This window comes from Cervus canadensis, chromosome 6 (genome assembly GCF_019320065.1).
Source record: "Cervus canadensis isolate Bull #8, Minnesota chromosome 6, ASM1932006v1, whole genome shotgun sequence".
In the NCBI taxonomy this organism is placed as follows: Eukaryota; Metazoa; Chordata; class Mammalia; order Artiodactyla; family Cervidae; genus Cervus; species Cervus canadensis.
The window spans coordinates 10,662,233-10,684,490 of NC_057391.1; the positions used below are offsets into that span (position 1 = coordinate 10,662,233).

The 22,258-nt window shown below is 36.6% G+C and overlaps 1 protein-coding gene across 1 annotated transcript in view; it reads right to left on the reverse strand.

The window, feature by feature from the left end:
* The window catches only part of GPR137C (G protein-coupled receptor 137C), a 58,851-nt gene that overhangs the window by 19,487 nt on the left and 17,106 nt on the right, over nt 1-22,258 (reverse strand). Inside the window, exons 2-3 of the mRNA XM_043470778.1 lie at nt 5,630-5,673; nt 3,879-4,107 (exon numbers count right to left, since the gene is read on the reverse strand). Of these exons, the coding sequence (XP_043326713.1) occupies nt 3,879-4,107; nt 5,630-5,673 (273 nt within the window). The remainder of the gene's footprint in view (nt 1-3,878; nt 4,108-5,629; nt 5,674-22,258) is intronic.

Sequence of the window (22,258 nt, forward strand, 5' to 3'; positions counted from 1 at the left end):
ACCAACTAGGTCCAATGTGGCAGAAGATCTGACTTCCTGTGGACCTCGTTATATGCCCATCATAACACATTAGCAAAAGCTAGGTGACACACCCACCAGTGCCATGACAATTCAAGCTGGACCATCAAAAATCAAAAGGTTGACAAGAGTCCAATTCCTGGAAATCTTTGTCCCTTCCTCAAAATATTTGCAATAATCCTCCCACTCACTAGCCTATGAAATTACCCAATACGTAAAAACTAACCACCCCATATTCAGGGCCTCTTGCCTTCTGAGATGGCCCACACTCTATCTGTAGAATGTGTTTCTCTCTAAATAAATCCACTTCTTACCTATCACTTTGTCTCTCACTGAATTCTTTCTTCGATGAGACATTAAGAATCTGAGTTTCATTAAGGGCTGAGACCAGGTGTGTGATATCAAGACCATGAGTTCAAATCCCAATCTGAACAACCTGCACAGTTTCATTACTTTTCCAGTTGCTCAATTGATCATACAGCCAATGAACAGGAGAGACAGGATTTATTTATATTCTTATCTCTTGGATCCCAGGGGTTTTTTTTTTAGCTCTTAATCACTATGATACACTGTCTCTCACTAAGGTCATTTCAAATTAATTAAAAAATCAATATATATGAAAAAGAGATATAAACATATCTCAAAGTATATCCAAACCACATTTTAAAATTTATATCACCCTCATTGCAAAAGAGAATTTGAAGTAGTTACAGAGATACACACAGAATAAAAAATAAATATAGGAATGTGTGGGGATGGGGTAAGAATGTGAAATGAAAAGAGAGGTAGACCCGGAACAAAACTGGGTATCATAAGATCACCTGTGATTGCTATAAAGATGAGCCACAGATTTGCCTCTGCACAACACATAGCCAGGGAAAAGAACTTAATAATGTTTTTCTTGGTACTGAACTGGAGGAAAAGATCTTTTCTAGGGAACAACAACATAATAGGATAAGACTTTAAGACAAGTGTTTCTCACAAAAAATTTCTTACACATTTCCTGATGTAGACCAAAGCATGATGTGCCAGTATACGTCAGGAAAAACAATTCTATCCAGGCTATAATGCAGTCTCAGAATACAACTCTATAATGCACTGGATTAGGCAGAGAATATATATGGACTAGATGGGGAAATGGACAGACTGTATATCCTTCAGGTAATGTTTCTGTCAATTAAGCTTTTGAGTTTAACACCTAATAGCTTATTTTCTCCAACAAGAACCTGGAGTACAGAAATTCTACATTGTTCAGGAGGCCAGAGTCATATGCACGGACAGTCATGCAGAGGGTAAGACTGATAACTTCCAGTGGAAGTTAGAGGGCCCGAAGAGAACATATATCTGAATTTTAGACTTTTCACCAAAGTGAAAGTAGAATAGTATCTATCTATATGTAGAGATAATATCTAATTCACACCAATGTGTAAATATGTAGTATTTAAGACATGGCTGAAATCCAAAGGATGTTGCTATAATATACAGTAATGATATTATGGAAAGTTGCCAAGGCAGTACTTGAGAAAACATATTGCTCTAAATGCCTTTATTAGTTTAATTTAAAATAATAAATTAAGTATCTATATAAGAACATAGATATGGAACAAAGCAACAACCTTACATATGTAAGAAAACCAGAAACTGAAAGAGAAGAAATAAACTACTCAAATTCATAATAACGAATATTTTAAAAAGCAAGTCACAGTTGCTACTTTGAAAAAGAACCAAGTCACAGCACTGATCTAGTAGCTAAAAGAATAAAGTTAAGAGAATTCAAACAGAAAGTCATTTCTAAATTTTATTTTGGAGATGAAGAAGAAGGGACAAAATTAAGGTCATAAAAAGGAGAAACATTAAAGTTATGCCTTAAAGTTGGGAAGGATAAGGACAAACAGGAACAGAGCACTGGGAGCGGAAAGACATTTTGGAAGATGAAACAGCCTAAGGGTATAGAGACAGAGAAGCATACCTGTACTACAAGGTTGGTAAGACTGAGACAAATCATGGAGGATCTCATTATCACTGAATATGTAGAAGAAGGAAGGAGGAATAAAGAGAAAAACAGAAGACCAAAGTCTGAACTTTCAGGAAACTCTCTTAGGGACAGCAAGAAACAAGGTCAGTTTGAAAGCGGAGGAGACAGATGCTCAACAAACATTTGCTGATTGAATAAAAGAAATGGCCATTACTATATATTGTTATAGAAGTCAAAAAACAAAAATGAGTCTAGACATTTTACAAAGAAAGTATGAAAGCAAGATGATGTACTATTTGAATAAACCTAATTAGAAAAACCAAGAACTACAGAACAGTATAATACAAATAATTTACTATCTCATATTATATTTACCTTTATAGGTATGTATCTGAACATGTTTCTCTGTAGCGTTGCGAGAGAATCCTGAATCCATGCACTTTTAAAATTTAAGTGTATATCTTTCATATGATAGTGACAGGAACGTATTTAAAATAATTCTGGAGGAATTATCAAATTAACTTCCCTCCTCACATTGGTAACTTAACTACATTCAGAGAATTCTGTATATCACAGTGAGAAAAAACAAACTCAAAAAGTTTGTAAGTATTCAGAAAACAAGCCTTCAAATTCAGCCTCATTTATTTATGTTTTATCACTAGACAAAAGAGGTAAGGAATTTATCCTGGTGTTGTCACACTATGAAAAGATGCTGTTGCAACATCAAAAGATTATGCACCACAACAACGGTGGTTGTATTCTTCTTAACACTTATATGGAAGCCAGAATTAACTAAAATATTTGACTTTTAGGAAGTAAACTGTTAGAAGTTGGATAAAAAAATTTCCAGACAAGATTAATGGATTTGAAAGTAAGTCTCTCTATGTCTCTCTCTCTTTCTCTCCTCTATTTCTATTTTTGTTTCTATATTTCTATTTCTATTGATAAAAGTTTAAAAAATAAAATTAAAATCTTCACCTAAACTTAAGGGACAAGTTGATTTCCATGCATTTAATTATAGTACCTTACTTTAGTAGAATTATATTAAGGGTAAAAATAATATAGAAGTCTAAAAAATATTTCAGAGAACTGTTTAAGAAACTATCTTGCTTATTGTCAGTGAATAGGCAATGATGCCAAATTAAAGCAAGCTCATATGTACGTATAAACCCCCACCCCAATATCCATACACATATACCCCATACCCAATGCCACACATACACTGGGATACTGATTCACCACTCAACCACACTGTCAATCAGCAACAGCAGAAACATTCATGGTTCTCTGTTAACAGGTTAACATTGGCTTTTGTTTCCTGACCCAAAAGTATATGGAAAGGGAGAAGCAAGGCATTTATAAATTCAGTTACATGAGTAGCTGTTTCAAATACCATAGGGACTTCATATTATGGAGTGAAGTAATATCTTCTAAAACTTTATACAAATAAACAACACTATACCAGTAAGACATCTTGACATTGCTAACCCAAATGTATATAAAGTGGTAAATCTGTTTAATGGCAATACTGCCACCCTTACTGATGAAACCTAAGTTGTTAGTATGGCCTTGGATATTAGACTATTTGTGATACATTTGTATATATTCTGGCTTATGTAGTTTAATTATAGCCTCCAATGCAGAGGATATAAATCATAGGAAATACAACATGTTCAAGGTAAATGTCTTTGTTTAAAAACCATTGTTTAGTGAGCACCAAGTTTTGAATACTTTTTAATTTCTTGTGACCATTCTTTCATGCTCAGAAATGTACCTGACATTCAGAATGCTTTTTAAAGAAATATTAAATGTCCATTAAAATATGGTTCATAAGATAAGGATTTGAAGTGAGACTGTCAAGTATAAATTTAAGAAATACACTTACCTTTGATTCGAGGTAGACATTTGCTGATGACATTTTTGTAATTTTGCATATGTAACTAACTAAAGAGATGGCACAAAGAATAAACAGGCTATCATTAATTAATGCTCGAACAAACACAGTCCATTTCAACTGATTTTCGGGGACATCTCCATGGACTAACATTGCGCAAGTCAAGTTCACCACTAAAAAGAGAAGGCTTGCCAATATAAAGCCCAAATGCAACAGAATTCTGAAAGAAAAAATGAATTTATTAGATTTCTGTAAAACTAATGAGAAACTAAACTTAATACTGAATTAGTGTGTTACTTTAAGTACAATAATTCCTTCAGTTTAAACTGTTTGTAATTTCATTAAATACAAATTTAATAATTACATAGTTACTTAGGATATTTTTGCAATTATGATATTAGTAACTAAGCCATTTAAAAATGGCATCAGATTTTAAACCATGAATTTAAAAATAATCTCATGTGGACTTGAATTCAGTTGCCTCTATCAGGAAAAGTAATATAGGATTATCATAACTAATTAAAGTAATCCTGAATTTTTCATTTTGTAACTGCTGAGCACATTTTCATTGACCTTTCCATTCTAAGAATTAGCAGGCTTCTAAAATTTTCTTGGAAAATTAATATACCATATATAAATTTAAATTGATCACTAATATTAACTTTAGAAGGTAAGGGAAATGTGTTTTAAACAATGCTCCCCTTTATGAACATCTGATTATAGCAAACATTTATTTCAAACAAGACTAAAAAGGAACATAGGGACAATATATGTAGAGTTTCATACACCCATCAATATCTCATCTTCTTATAAAGTGGCATATTTATTATGCATACAGAACTACTCCCAAAGTAGAATGCTTAACTACTTCCCCTTAAGAAAAATTAGACCACCTCATAAAAACTCTTCAGGTAAGGTGTGGCTCTCTGTATCAAGCTATCTATATGAAAGTAACTCAATTCAAATACATTTATACTCCAAATTAACATGATCCAGAAATTTATTTGCCATTCTAATAGCCTCTACTTTGGGTCACTTTCAATAGTGAGGATTACAAAATGTTGTTTGCCTTTGTAAGTAATTTACACAAGGAAAATGGAAGGCAATGTATAATCTGTAACAAACAATCTTTATTAAGTATACATGCAAAATATAAGGATTCTAGTTTGAGAAGTTTAGATCTTAATATTCTCTCAGGTTAAATAATAAAAATAATAATTATATAGCTTGAAACCTAAAATGAACCTTGAAATTATCCATACATTCAGGGAATTATAGTAGTTTAAGAATAAAAGCATCAAGAGGTTAGATGAGGAGCATTGCTGCCAAGTTTATAGATGAATTGGTCTGAAACCCAAGGCTCCTAACTCCCCAGTTTAGCAATCTCATTTTCGAGGTGAATCAGTACAGAAACATTAATTATTTCATGGAATGACATTATACATTCTCACTCCAAACAGCATAATCTGTTTGATTATGAGAGTATAATCTATCTTGAGAATTTGTGGACCCCATGAAACTACATCTGACATCTGAAGTGGGACAGTGGCAGAGCACCAAAAAAGGTATGCGGCAGCAATACTGCTGAAGGGGGAAGACCAGATTACTCAGTTCACTTTCTACGAACTAATCTAAATACATAATCTTCTACAAAACTGCTAAAGCACCCTCAACTACCAAGCCCTTCTACCTTGAGAAGTATACTGTTAAAAAAATTTACATATGCTACTCATGAAACTTACTTGTGTTTGTCAAGTTCAGTTGCACATCTGACTTTACATATAACCTAAAAGAGAGTATAGAAAAAAGGTTTTGAAAACATGTGTAATATAGTACTCTTAAATTTGCTTTGAATATGTATTTCAAAGTGATACAACAAATAATAATAGCAAGTAAACCTCAAATGTTAACAGTACAATAAATTAATAACTTTCTTTGGTATAATTTTAAACTTAAATTTCTATCTTTAAATTTTTAAACTGAAATAATTCAGTTTATGCATTTATTGAATTTTTATTTTGAGCCAAACATTGCGCTGGATGGCTTGTAACCTATTTTAAACTTATCTTAAGATGGAACAACTTACTTAAATATGAATATGGCTGAGTGTTCTCCAAATATTATTTCCCCTTAAGATGAAATGAAGTCATTAAAGGAAACAAAGGACCAAAAAATGAACACAAAGATGATGAACATATATCATATTTAGTAAACTTACTTCTTTCATAAAGTCTTGCAAAAGGCAGGTCCTCAAATACTTGATGAATCAAGATAAGCAGGTAGATAAGGCGAATTTGAAATAAACCTGGTAACTTCTGAGAACATGGGTGGAAGGTCTAAATTCCTGACTGGTGAATTTGGACTTTACTTTTTATAAAGTGGGAAGATAATGAAAGTTTTCATGTAAGCACTCCAAAATACTTCATTAATCTGGCATCAGAGTACACGCAACCACAGAGGAACTACAGGCTAAAAGTAGAAAGACTAGGGACTTCCCTGGTAGTCCAGTAGTTAAGACTCTACACAGCAACTGCAGGGGGCGCAGGTTCGATCCCTGCTTGGGGAACTAAGATCGCATATGTCCACAAGGCTCAGCCAAAATAAATAAATAAACATGGAAAGACTTGTTACAAGACTACTGAAATAGATAAGAACTTTGAGTGGGGGTGGGAGTGGGGTTGGGGTGGGGAAATCTAGAAAGAGGCAAGTACAGAACTGTTATAAAGAAACCTAGTGTAAGTCTTTAATAACTTACTGATTTTACTCAAACAATTACTGAGCACACACAATGAAAGGTACCATGGATTCATAAACCTAGTAACTGTTTCTGCCCTCAAGGAGCTCAGTGTATGGAAGAAAGAGATAAACCAACTATTTTGAAACATGGTGGTATCAATGCAAAAGATACTGTTACAACATCTAAGAAGGGAGAAAGACTAATTCAGTCCAGGAAATGGTGAGAGGTAAGGCAAAAGAGGAGAGATTATGTAAAGAGTCAGTGAAAGTGAAAGTCACTCAGTTGAGTCCAACTCTTTGCAACCCCATGGACTATGCAGTCCGTGGAATTCTCCAGGCCAGAATACTGGGGTGGGTAGCCTTTCCTTTCTCCAGGGGATCTTCCCAACCCAGGGATCGAACCCAGGTCTCCTGCATTGCGGGTGGGTTCTTTACCAACTGAGTTATCAGGAAAGCATGTAAAGAGTCAGGGAGGGCTTTGGAAGCCACATTTGAGTCAAGTTATGACGGATAAATGAGTATTAGGTAAATGCTCAGGCAAAGATGGCAGCTTGTGAGTTTACTTGTATCTGTTATGTTTTGGTTAACAGTGCCACCATTTACCAGAAGCTAGATGTGATAAAGGATTCTAAAATATCAGCTTGTTAATCTCTAAGTTGTACCACTAAATCATTCTCAGATGTATGTTTTCTTTGTCACTAGTACTATACTGAATTATTACTACAGCCTTTTAATTGGTCTCTCTGCTTCCATTCTTAACTCCATCTATATCTTTAGAACATAACTGGGCATTTTGCCATTTTCCCTTTATTCTCACCTCTCTACATATTTTTATTCAAAATTATACTAAAATATATATAACATAAAACTACAACTTAACCATTTTCAAATGTACAGTTCAGTTGCATCGAGTACCTTCACATTGTTATGCAACCATCACCATCATCATCCACCTCTGGGATTTCTTCATCCTGCTGAACTGAAACTCTGTATCCATCTAACAATATCTCCCTGTTCCTCTCCCCTCTAAGTCTCTGGCAATCACCATTCTAATCTCTGTCTCTATGAATTTGCCTACTCCAGGTACCTCATATAAAAGAAATTATACAATATTCATCTTCTTGTGATTGGCTTATTTCACTCAGCACAATGTCTTCAAGGTTTATCCATGTACATCACACGTGAGCATCTGTCAGAATTATCTTCCTTTTTCAGCCTGAATAATATTCCATTTATGTATATACTATATTTTGTTTTTATATTCACCCATTGATGGACACCTGAATAGCTTCTGCCTCTTGGATACTGTGAATGCTGCTTCTTGGACACCGTGAATAATTCTATACATGAATATGTTTTGTTGTTGCTCAGTCCCTAGGTCATGTTCAAAGCTTTGTGACCCCACGGGCTATAGCACGCCAGGCTTCCCTGTCCTTCACCATCTCTCAGAGTTTGTTCAAACTCAAGTCCATTGATTCGGTGATGCCATCTAATCATCTCATTCTCTGTCGCCTCCTTCTCCTCCTGCCCTCAATCTTTCCCAGCATCAAGGTCTTTCCCAATGAGTCAGCTCTCCGCATCAGGTGGCCAAAGTATTGGAGCTTCAGCTTCAGCATCAGTCCTTCCAATGAATATTCAGGACTGATTTCCTTTAGGATGGACTGGTTTGATCTCCTTGCTGTCCAAGGGAATCTCAAGAGTCTTCTCTAGCACTACAATTCAAAAGTATCAATTCTTCAGTGCTCAGCCTTCTTCATGGTGCAACTCTCACATCCATACTATATATGACTTAAATCATTTAAGAGTAAGTTGCGTATGCAATGCCCCTTTACCTTTAAATATTTCAGTGTATATAATACTTCCTTTATAAAGGAAATTCTCTTATATATCCAGTACAATTATAAAAATAATAAAATTGATGTTGATAAAGTATCATTATCTAGTCTGCAGACCTTATTCAGATTTTGCCATTTGCTTCCCAAAGTGCCATTTACAGGGTGAGGAAGGGAATCCAAGATTATACGTCGCACATAGGTTTATTGTATACTTAATTCCTTGTTATTTTTTCCCTTTGTCTTTTATGATATTCAGTTTTAAAGAGTTTAGACCAGTGATTCTGTAGAATGCTTCTCAGTGGGTTTATCAGATAGTTCCTCATGATTAGATTCAGAATATGCACTTTGGTAGGAAAACCACAGAAATCATGGCACTGCATTCTTCCAGTGCATTATATTATGAGGCTCACGATGCTGATTTGTCCCATTACTGTGATGTTAACTTTGATCATTGGTTAAGATGGTATCCACCAGGTTTCTCCACTGTTTAAGTCACTATTTTCCCCACTGTAATGAGTATCATGTGGAGAGATATTTAGATTCTTTTTTTTTTATTATTATGTTTACTTTTAATTGGAGAAAAATTGCTTTACAACCTTGTGTTGGTTTCTGTAGTACAACAGCGGGAATCAGTCATAATTATATATATATTTGCCCCCTCTTGAGTTTCTCTTCTCTTCCCCTCATCCTGCCACTCCACGTTGTCACAGAGCACTGGGCTGGGCTTCCTGTGCTATACAGCAGCTTCCTGAGATATTTAACTTCTAGTAAATGTCTTTTCTTCTTCAAACTTTCACACACTAGTTTTAGCATCTATCAATCATTCTTGCCTGAATAAATTATTACTATTTGGAACACTTTATTTAAAAAAAAAAATGAATCTGATCATACTATTCCAGGAAAAAGCCTACACTCCTTTGATACAGCAAAGGTCTTTTATCACCCAGCTCCATCTTCCCATCATTGAATCCTTTTATCCCTGTCTTCAATCTTATGGTCTGCTTATTCTGAATTATTTACAACTTTCAAATAAGGGGTTTCATTTCACATCTCCATGCCTTTGTACATGTTTCACTTTACGTGAAATATGATTTCGTGGTCATACAACAAATTCTAATTTATCCTTCAATACCTTACTCGAGTGTCATTCTTTGTTTCACCTTAAGTGCCTTAGGAAGAAGGAAACCACTCTGTATCCTTGCATTACAAATCACACTCTATGGCACTTATTCACATTTTTATCCCCCTCTTAAGAGAGGCTGTAGCTTACTCATATTTATAGTCCCAGTGCCCAGCATAATGCCTGGTTCATAGTAGGTTCAGAAAATGTTTGAATAAGTGAGCAGTGAATTTAGGTCAAAGCAAGTACTTTGGTATGTGGCTGTGGTGTGAGTATTAGAAATACTGCACAAGTAGAAACTGAAGGGAAAAGCAGACATCCAATAATGGAAGACTTGTATAAAAATGTAAAAGGATTAGACCTTAATTCTCACAAACTGTATAATATGTTTTTATGCTTGAGTAATTTATTAGGTGTCAGTATAGACAATGGATCAGAATGCCAAAAAGAATTTCAGTTAAGGCTGTTGCATCTGAGCAAATTGAAAGTGGTAGTAACTCAGTCCAGGCTCCTCTGTCCCTGGGATTCTCCAGGGGATTCTCCAGAAGAATACTGGAGTGGGTTTCCATTCCCTTCTCCAGGGGATCTTCCCAACCCAGGGATCGAACCTGGGTCTCCTGCATTGCAGCCAGATTCTGAACCACATGAACCACCAGGGAGTGAGTCTACTCTTCCTCATTCTCAAGTTTTGAATCTAAAGAACTATTAGAATGAACGCCCCACTGGCAAAAAATTTTTAAAGTCAGGTCATGTAATTGATTTTTAGTTTTAAAATTTATTATATATAGGCAGAAATAGAGATAGCAGGTGAGCTTTGGAATATAAGAAATAAATCATAACCACCTATAGAGGTGACAGCTACAACTCAAAGTAGAAGATACTTGGGAAAACAAATGTAGAATGAGAAATCAACCTGTGATATGTTCACATTTTACAGTAACAGTGAAAAAGCCCAAAAAGTGAAGAAAAGAGAGATGAGCAAGGGAGAGAGGCTTAAGAATCAGACTAGTCATAGAAAGCAGTGGAGGAGTTTATAGGTAAAAGGAAGAAAGTATAGCCTTTGTTGAATTTTGCAAAAAGTCAAGAATAATTAAGAAATGAACATTTGACTGGTATAACTTGAAGAGAATAGTTTTCAGTGTAATTGCAGGAAAAAAAAAAGCAAGGAAGAAAGACAACAAAGGCAGTAAGCACAGACTATACAAGATATTTTTTAAGATAGGAGATAAGAGACACCTGGGAATTTTTTTTTACTGGAAGTCATGTATTGGAATATTGCATGTTTCTGCATGGTCCAGGGTTTCTGCTATGCAAGGGATTTGCACAGTGAACATCCTTGAAAACTAGAAATGGTGTCTATCCCAGTGGAAGAGGGAAGATCTGTCTCCTGACTGGTATAATAGACAGAACATCTCTCTCCCTGAAGACATTCCAGGGGAGTAAAGTTTTCATCTCCCTCCTTGGTGAAGATCTGCTTACATTTCAGAATAAAGACAAGGTCTGCCTGTCTTCTTCATTTGGGGTTCTCTCTCCTGTAACACACCTTGCTGCACACACAGGTAACATCTGGCCCTCACTGGTTGCCTTATGGGAACTGGGCTTGGGGAATTGGTTTAAAACACTACTTTGGTTGCTTCTTGTTTTTTCCCATGAGCAATAAATGGCCTTTTTCTCTGACCTATGGGTCTTCTGCTTTCTATTGGTATATGTCTATAAAACTGTGGGAGGCTAACCTATCAGCTTTCAACTAGAATAAAATCTCAGACATTTACAATTTCTGATTTAATGATCTGTTGATTAGAAACGAACTAGAGAGGGTGAAATGGTAAATGGAGGAGAGTGGGAGAAAGGAAAGGAGAGCTCAATTGTTAAAGAGGGCTCTAGGTGAGGCAGGTCAGCCCTGAAAAGGAAAACACACACTTTTGAGATAAGAGAGAAGAAAAGAAAGCTGAGTAAAAACTTGGAGATCCATACAGAAAATGTAAAATAATCTACAAACCACTTTGTTAAAATAAGAAATTTGGATGTAGCAATTTTGATATAGAGAAAATGGATGAGGGAATTTGGCAGATGGATTCTTTTTTTTAAAGTAAAGTAGGAGGCCATCTGAGTTAAATTCACCCATTCCAGTCCATTTTAGTTCGCTGATTCCTAGAATGTCGACGTTCACACTTGCCATCTCCTGTTTGACCACTTCCAATTTGCCTTGATTCATGGACCTAACATTCCAGGTTCCTATGCAATATTGCTCTTACAGCACCGGACCTTGCTTCTATCACCAGTCACATCCACAAGTGGGTATTGTTTTTGCTTTGGCTCCATCCCTTCATTCTTTCTGGAGTTATTTCTCCACTGATCTCTAGTAGCATATTGGGCACCTACCAACCAGTCCATCCTAAAGGAGATCAGTCCTGGGTGTTCATTGGAAGAACTGATGCTGAAGCTGAAACTCCAATACTTTGGCCACCTTGTGCAGAGTTGACTCATTGGAAAATACCCTGATGCTGGGAGGGATTGGGGGCAGGAGGAGAAGGGGACGACAGAGGATGAGATGGCTGGATGGCATCACTGACTCGATGGACATGAGTTTGAGTGGACTGTGGGAGTTGGTGATGGACAGGGCGGCCTGGCGTGCTGCGATTCATGGCGTCCCAAAGAATCGGACATGACTGAGCGACTGAACTGAACTGAACTGAAAGTAGGAGGCAAGGTCATATCCTGAGAAGGGATGTTAGATTTAAGCACTTGGAATATGGGAAACATTTGGAATACAGGAATAGAGGGCTATAAAAGATTATTTTCAGAAACAGAGAGGTCCAGTTAAAGTCAGGCAGTTGACAGTGGATGTGGTCAGCAAGGGTTCCTAATTTTAAAATTGAAACAATCTAACAGGAAAAAAATGGATGCCATTAAAAAGTTAGGATAACGACATTGCACTTTTCAAGTAGTAATTTAGAACTGTGACATGTGGAACTACTGCAGAGAAAGAAAGAGTGGATGAGTGAACCACAAGGGCACAACATAGTCAAGAGAAGAGAAACACTAGACAGGCCAGGTACTAAATGCAAATCACATCAGACAGAAGCTAATGGAGTGAGGAAAACAAAAAGGGTAAAGTGAGTAGAGGTTAGGATGAGGATAAAAAACACATAAACGGGTGAATTCAAGATGTATAAGGGGAAGAGAAGAAACTGGGTGAAAAGAATTGCTTAATTTTCAAGAATTGATCCAAGGCGTGATCATGCTACTGCACAGCTCAAATAGAAATGGAGGGTTTTAGAGCTCTGAGAAACGACTGAAATGAGAGACACTGGATGGGGGCTTTGAAAAAGATCTCTATAACAAGAGACCAGGCTAAGAGAAGCAAAGTAATGGTTCATCCATGGAAGTGGAAGTCCTTATGATAGCTAATGAGGATCCAATCAGATGGCATGTGTTTAAGAGCAATGATGATGGTATAACATTAGTAAGTAGTACTGGGAAACATAAAATAGGCCAATTATTCTTCCCACAAGTCTGCAAAAAGCTAGATTTCAGTGAAGGCATCTAAAAGGTTCAAATGAAGAAGAGAATGGGGACAGAGTAGAAAGCGTAATTCAAAAGGTCATGGAATGGGATAAATAATGGGTATGAGAGGGAGTGGAGTGGAATAAGAAAAAAAAATTAAAGGTCAGCAGTCCTCCCAGATTTGCAATATGTTACAATGTATCATATAAACACAACCAGGTGCTCTGATCACATTTAGATTATAGTAAGATTAAAAATGATGACCTGATATTAGTAGATTCCAAATATTTTATAGAATATAGCTAACAGGACATGATGCTAGGTAAAAAATTAATATCATAAAATGTCAAGCAATTATGATTTATTACGATGTTAAGATAGTGAAGGACAGTTCATGAAACACAAAAAACATTTACTTTATGTAGATTTCCATAAGTTTATGATGGTAAATAACATATATCTACATGATTCACTGATGACAATTTATGGTCAGAGGGGCCATATCTTTTCAGGTCTTTCTCAATAGCAGGAAAACTGAATAAATGGACCATTTTATTTTTTAATCAAACATTAGGAAATTGAAGTATAGTTGATTTATAATCAGTTGTGTCGGACTCTTTGCAACCCCATGGACTACAGCCTGGCAGACTCCTCTGTCCATGGAATTCTCCAAGCAAGAATATTGGAGTGGGTTGCCATTTCCTTCTCCAGGGGATCTTCCTGACCCAGGGATCAAACCCAGTTTCCTGCGTCTCCTGCATTGGCAGGCAGATTCTTTACCTGCCACCTGGGAAGCCCTGATTTATAATATTATATTAATTTTAGGTGTACAATGCAGAAATTTAACATTTTTTAGTAAATTATACTCCATTTAAAGCTATTATAAAGTATTTGCTATAGCCCTTGTGTTATACAGTATATCCCTGTAGTTTACATACTGTATATATAGTAGTTTGCACTTCTTAACCTCTACCCCTATCTTACCCCTATCTTACCCCTCTCATCTTCTCTTTCTCCCTGGTAACCACTAGTTTGTTCTCTATATCTGTGAGTCTGTTTTTGTTTTGTTATAGTCATTCATTTAGTTTTCAGATTCCATATATAAGTGATAATATACAGTATTTGTCTTTGTCTGACTTATTTTACTATGCGTAATACCCTCCAAGTCCATCCATGTTGCTGTAAATGAAAAAAAAAAATCTCATTTTTCATGGCTGAATAGTATTTCATTTATATGTATACATCATTTATCTGTTTATGGACATTTAAGTTATTTCCATATTTTGGTTATTATAAATGAAGTTGCTATGAACACTGAGGTGCAAGTATCTTTTTGAAGTAGTCTGTTCTCTTTCTTCAGATATATTCCCAGAAGTGGAACTGCTGCATCATATGGTATAGCTCTACCTTTAGGTTTTTGAGAAACCTCCATCCTGTTTTCTACAGCAGTTGTACCAATTTATATTCCCACCAACAGTATACAAGAGCTCTCTTTTCTCCACATCCTCACCAACAGGTTATTTGTGCTCTTTTTGAGTGATGATAGCCATGCTGACAAGTGTGAGGTAATAGTCAATGTGGTTTTGGTTTTGTATTTCTCTGATTAGTCATGTTGAGTATATTTTCATGTGCCTGTTAGCCATCTATATATCTTTCTTGGAAAAATGTCTACTTAGGTCTTCAGTTCATTTTTAAAATCAAGTTATTTGTTCGTTTGATGTTGAGTTGAACGAGCTGTTTATATGTTCTAGATATTAACCCCTTATTAGTCATATCTGCTGGAGAAGGCAATGGCACCCCACTCCAGTACTCTTGCCTGGAAAATCCCATGGATGGAGGAGCCTGGTAGGCTGCAGTCCATGGGTTGCTAAGAGTCGGACACGACTGAGCAACTTCACTTTAATGCATTGGAGAAGGAAATGGCAACCCACTCCAGTGTTCTTGCCTGGAGAATCCCAGGGACGGGGGAGCCTGGTGGGCTGCCGTCTATGGAGTCGCACAGAGTCGGACACGACTGAAGCGACTTAGCAGCAGCAGCAGCAGCAGTCATATATGCAAACATTTTCTGTCATTCAATACATTGTCTTTTTGTTTTGTTGATGTTTTCCTTTGCTATGAAGAAGGTTTTATGCTTGATTGGGTTCCATCTGTTTGTTGTGGCTTTTGTTTCCCTTGCCTTAGGAGACAGATCCAAAAAAATATTACTACGACACATCTCAAAGAGTGTTCCGCCTATGTTTTCCTCTAGGAGGTTATGGCTTCTGATCTTTAATTAATTTTGAGTTTATTTTTGTATATGGTATTTATCTTTGTGTATGATTTAAATTCATTCTTCTACATGTAGCCACTCAGTTTCCCACACCACTTATTGAAGAGTCTGTCTTTTTCCCATTGTATATTCTTGTCTCTTTTGTCCTAGATTAATCAACAATAACAGTGTGGGTTTATTTCTGGGCTCTCTATTCTGTTCCATTGATCTATGATCCAGTTTTTGTGCCAGTACTACACTGTTTTTATGACTATAGCTTTGTAGTATAGTCTGAAGTCAGGGAGCATTAATGAGTTTAGTTAATACAGGTATCTCAATATTTGAGGATGAGTTACAGTGGAAATGTGTATCATTTACTGTCTCCCAGGGTGTGCAGAACAATGGCGCTTAGAAATAGTAGATACTGAAATGCCTATGGAACGTGTGATTTCTATAGAATTTCTTTTTGTCAATTGTCCTTCATTTGTTGATTTGAAATAGAAACTTTATTGGAGAACATACCTATATAAACTTTGAAACTGATGCAAAAATAAATTGTGAATATAATCTCTTTCCCATGGTAAACTGAAACTCGCTCAGTCATGACTGACTCTGCGACCCCATGGACTATACAGTCCATGGAATTCTCCAGGCCAGGATACTGGAGTGTGTAGCCTTTCCCTTCTCCAGGTGATCGTCCCAACCCAGGGATCGAACCCAGGTCTCCCACATTGCAGGCGGATTCTTTACCAGCTGAGCCACAAGGAAGCCCATGGTAACAGAAAGGCATGTATTTCCAACAAGGTAGCTTTCTTTCATAGAAACATTTTCCTTAGTTTCCATATCACTTTAAGTTCCTGTGGAGCACAGTGCACCATTCTCAAGTTTGCCATTGCTACTTTTGCAGATTTTAAAAATGAGACTTTTAGTTACCTTAGCTATAAATTGAGTAGTCAGACTTTTCTCACATATTCTCTTTCAGTGCCTATTCTATATTTCATGTTTTAAAAACTCCTTCTAATCTTCTAAATATTTTTTTCATTATGGCAACTTCTTATTTCTAGCATACATAGAATACAATATTTTCCTGTCAGTTTCTTAGGATACTAGCACCTTTTTCTTGCTTAGCCTGTTTTTTTTTTTTTTTTCAAGTTGCTTAAAAATGATTTTATACAATTAAATTGGGGTGTTTTGATTTATAATTCAATAAGTTGCAGATTAATACTGAAGATACATATCTAATTTTGTTCTCACCTGAAACTCCACTAAGACAATACTAAAGGGGTTTTCTTAAAATAGATAAACCTATAAATGTGAGTAAGATGGGGAATGATAAATAAAGTGTTAGAAGCTAGAAAGCAGACGGATATGTGTGCAGAAAAGAGTTAACATAGTATTCCTAAGACTGTTATCCTTACCCACTTGTAAGGCTGGTACTTGGCTGGCATTGGGAACTTGGGATTTTGGGGGAGGTTTTCACCACTCCCTATATGAGAAAGGTATTTCATTGTGCCCAGGCTATTTGTACAAACAATATGGTTTGTACTCAACACTTGCTTTCCCTATGGGAGTCTGGAATTTTGGGGTTGGGCAAAGAGAGTTTATATAACTAAGCCCCAGTAAAAAAAAAAACGTTGGCACTGAGTTTCTCATGAGCTTCCCTGGTAAATAACATTTCACACATGTTTTCACAACTCATTAAGGAAGGAATTAAGCATATCCTCTGACTCTCCTCAGAATTCTTGGAAGCTTGTGCCTGGTTTCCTCTGGACCTTATGCCATGTATCTTGAAACCTTTATTGATTTTGCCCTATCCTTGCAACAAAATGTAACCATGGTACCTAAGTCCTATTAGCAAATCACCGAGGCTGAGCGTGGTCTTAGGGATCATCAACACAATGTGATGAATCCCAAGCTAGTAGTGAGGAGGACTGAGAACCAACTTGATAAATATTTCAGAATCTTCAAAAGGTTCAGGAACCAAGAGAACCAAGTACCACTGGAACTGAGAAGTGGAAGTGACTGAAACAGAGATGGATAAAAGCTGTTTATGAGCAGTTAAGTCCATAACTGCGAAGAAAGAGCTAAAGAACTAAAAAGCCTCTTGATGAAAGTGAAAAAGGAGAGTGAAAAAGTTGGCTTAAAACCCAACATTCAGAAAAGGAAGATCATGGCATCTGGTCCCATCACTTCATAGCAAATAGATGAGGAAACAGTGGAAACAGTGACAGACTTTATTTTTTTGGGCTTCAAAATCACTGCAGATGGTGACTGCAGCCATGAAATTAAAAGACGCTTGCTCCTTGGAAGAAAAGTTATGACCAACCTAGACAGCACATTAAAAAGCAGAGATGTTACTTTGCCAGCAAAGGTCCGTCCAGTCAAAGCTATGGTTTTTCCAGTAGTCATGTATGGATGTGAGATGGACTATAAAGAAAGCTGAGCACTGAAGAATTGATACTTTTGAACTGTGGTATTAGAGAAAACTCTTGAGAGTCCCTTGGACTGCAAGGAGATCAAACCAGTCCATCCTAAAGGAAATCAGTCCTGAATATTATTGGAAGCACTGAGGCTGAAGCTGAAACTCTAATACTTTGGCCACCTGATGTGAAGAACTGACTCATTTGAAAAGACCGTGATGCTGGGAAAGATTGAGGGCAGGAGGAGAAGCGGACGACAGAGGATGAGATGGTTGGATGGCATCACTGACTCGATGGACATGGGTTTGGGTGGACTCCGGGAGTTGGTGATGGACAGGGAGGCCTGGCGTGCTGCAGTTCATGGGGTCGCAGAGTCAGACATGACAGCGACTGAACTGAACTGAACTGATGCTGGGAAAGATGGAAGCCGGGAGGAGAAGGGGACAACAGAAGATGAGATGGTTGGATGGCATCACCGACTAGATGGACATGAGTTTGAGTAAACTCTGGGAGTTGGTGATGGACAAGGAGGCCTGGGGTGCTGCAGTCCATGGGGTTGCAAACAGTCAGACATGACTGGGCGACTGAACTGAAGTCCCTAAATCTCTTTCCCTTGTCCATGCCCTGAAATGCCACTTATTCATTCTGGCAGATACCTGGGTGTTTATTCTCTGTAGAGGCTACTCTGACCTAGAGTATGAGTTAGATGGCAAGCACAGTTGATAGTCTGCCACCATTCCAAAAACAAGGAGATTAATGATAAATATCAATTAAAGGGAGTCTCCCATGCCCAAACTCTCTTCCATGACAATATTCTCAAAGTGTTGTAAACCACACCTTAATTCTCTGAAGGATTTTTCTTCCTGAGAAGTCTGATCAGTCCAACAGGAAAGACCCAAATATAACAATTCCAGTATCAGGGGTTCCCTAATAAATTGTCTAGCCAGGCTGTCTACTGTGTACATGCCTCACCCAGATGCTTAGAGATTCCACTCTTAATTATGAAAAGACAGCCAAGGATAACTGGATAGCTCAAAAGTTTTCAATGAAAGATGGAGATCCCAACAAACTAATAGAAAAAGAAAAGTATAAAGAAAAAAACTAGACAAACAATTCCATCATTAGTAGACTTGGAGAGATAAGAAAATCTACTGCACTCAAGAAACAAAAACAAGATGCTATTAATAAAAAATTCAGAGAACAAAAAAGAGCTCTTAGAAATTAAACAAGCTAATAGAAATGAAAATGTCAAGAGAGGGGCTAGAAGTTGGAGAAATCTTCCCCAAAAAACCTAGAGAATAAAGACATATTAAGAAATAGAGAAGAGGTAAGAAAAAGATTTGTCTTGGAAGTCCAACATCCAAATGTTAGGGGTTCAGAAAGAACAGAAACAAAGGAGGGGAGAAAAATAAATGAAAAATTGAAGAATGTTTCTCCAAACCAAAGTATACATATGGCTAAACTGAAAGGGCATGTTCAATGCCCAGCAAAATGTATAGAAAACATGAAGAGAGATCACTTTGGAACTCTAGGGTCAAAGAAAAATCTAATAGGGTTCAAGAAAATAAAAACAATTCACATGGAAAGGATCAAGAATCAGAATGGGTTTCAAGCTTCAATCACAACAAAGTGGAGCAACACCTTAAAAATCTTTAGGGAAAATTATCTCCAACTTAGAATTCTGTAGCTGCTTAAACTATCAATAAAATATAACAGTAGAACAAAAATATTGGACATGAAAAGCCCCCCCAAATTGCTTATCAAGCATACTTTCTCAAAAACGTTCTAGAGAATTACTTCACTGAAAGGTATGCAATAAGGGATTAATTTAGCAGGCCTCAGTTGTATAAACTCTGCACATTCCACAGAAAGATCTGGTTCTTGCCTAGCACTTGGAAGGTATTTCTGAATCTTTGGAGTATCTTACCTTTGTTTATCTGGGGACTTGGGCCATACCAAATAATTTATGCTAACAATGTGATTTATGGTGGCCATGTGACCACCATAATTTATGCTAATATATGATTTATGTGACCTAGACTATTTAATATGAGTTTGACCTTTGAAGAGGTTGGAGACTGAGTAATTAAAATCCTCCAGGGAGACCATGCCTATTTGACCGATTCCCAAAAAAAAAAAAACCCTGGACACCATGTTTTAGGTGAGTTCTCCTGGCTGGCAATACTTTATAGTTGTCCCATGTTGTTGCTAAGAGAATAAGCACTGTCTACAAGACTGCTGGGAAAGGACAACTGGAAATGTATCCTGGTTTCTCCTGGACAAAGAGAAACCTTAGAGATTTAATTCAGTAACTTAATTGTATAAATAAAGCTGTGCTTTAGAGATGAAGTGAACTGTCTAGGAACACACGAGAAATTAAAAGGATTAAAACCTAGGTGTCCTGACTCCTAATTCAAGGCTCATAGGGATCCTGGTTTTCTCTGATACATTAATACATTTAGATCTTTGATGGTACAGAGTTCAACTCCTTAATTTCCAAGGAGACAAACACTACTTTATTAATAATAGTGTCATACATATGTCACTGCAACTACTTGTTCATTGTTCAAGATTTGCAGAATTAACATACCCAAGAAAAATATACTCAGAAACCAAATGATCTGTTTAGTAAAATATAATGACCTAGAAGCAGTTTAACATCTTTATTTTGTGCTCTTTTGCAGACTATAAATACCTTTACCATATCCTTTACTTAACTAGAAGTAGATTTTTTAAAAAGCATAAATAACTATTTCAGGAATGAAGTATTAATTTTTTAAGGAGGAAAATTTGTAAGTTGTCATTACTGAAAATCATCCCCAAATATAACAGGTTACTATGGGTTGCTCATTAGTTTACCATGCATAGCTCTCTTATTGAAAATTTAATATACCTTATATTAAGAAATAAACACTGGGAAGACCCAGAGGAATCGGGTGGAGAGGGAGGTGGGAGGGGGGATCGGGATGGGGAATACATGTAAATCCATGGCTGATTCATGTCAATGTATGACAAAAACCACTACAATATTGTAAAGTAATTAGCTTCCAACTAATAAAAATAAATGAAAAAAAAGAAATAAACATAATTTATTTCTGAACTAAGAATTTCATACATTACAGATTTAAATTTCTTTGGGAACTAAACTGAATTTGTGATGAAACTGTGGTACCCTTTAAAAACTTTTTCCCTATAAAGTCCCTCATTGTATATTACTGATTTTTCATAAAACCTTTCATGCTTCTCAAACTAGGAAGATAGCAGAATTGCTTTTTGTAAAGAAAGACAGAAAGCCAAATTCATTGGAGAATATCGTTCTAACTGATAATGGTGGTCATAAAAAGAGGCAGAATGTATCAGAAGTAATAGAATATCCCAGGGGAGAAAGAAGCAGAAAGAACACTGATTATTTTCTTTCCATCTAGATATCTTAAGGACAATAACAGTTTGACCATCATCAGTGATGGTGATCATTCATATTAGCTTAAAACCTGCTAACTCCGTGGTATGACAGAAAAGTTCTCGAGTACACAGTATCACCTCAAACCAGCCAAGGTGGCTTGATAAACAACTGGGCAAAGTTCTAAACAACAGCTGTGGAAAGAACACAAAAGTTTAAGAAAACACTACTTAAGCATTTTTATGTGTGTGTGTGTGTGTGCGCTCAGTTGTGTTCGACTATTTGTGACCCCGTGAACTGTGGCCACCAAGCTCCTCTGTCCATTTCCAGGCAAGAACACTGGAGTGGGTTGCCATTTCCCACTTTAGGGGATCTTCCCCACCCAGGACTTGAATCTGCACCCTTTGCGTCTCCTGCATTAGCAGGTGGATTCTTTACCACTGTGCCCCTTGGGAAGCCCTAAGCATTTTTTTGAAAAATTCATTTTTAATTGGAGGATAACTGCTTTACAATATTGTGTTGGCTTCTGCCATACATCAATATGAATCAGCCATAGGTATAATGTCCCCTCCCTCTTGAACCTGCCTCCCACTTTCTAGCCCTCTAGGTTGTCACAGAGCACCAGATTTAAGCTCACTGCATCATATAGCAAATTTCCACTGGCTATCTAATTTGACATATGGTAATGTATATGTTTTAATGCTACTCTCTCAATTTGTCCCCCCACAATCATTTTTATACTGAGAGACTAAAGCTGAAAAAAATTGTAGCACGTGATCAATATGCTAATGGAAAATGGCAGCTGTAATTGGTCTGTGAATTTTAAGTTAAATCTAATCTAATACAGACACTGTATTAGATTTCAGAACTAGGTCACACAGTAAGAAGAAATTTTTTTTTAAGAAACCTCAAATTCAAAAAAAAAAAAAAAAGAAACCTCAAATTCTAGATGCTTTATCAGTGTCAGATAATGACAACTACACACTTTAGATATCAGTGAGACTAACCACTTAACAAATTAAACAACTGGAGCAGAAAACTAGTGATTTGGAAAATATCAATTAGCCAAGTAAAACAGAATTTGGAGAACTCAGACTTTCAGAAT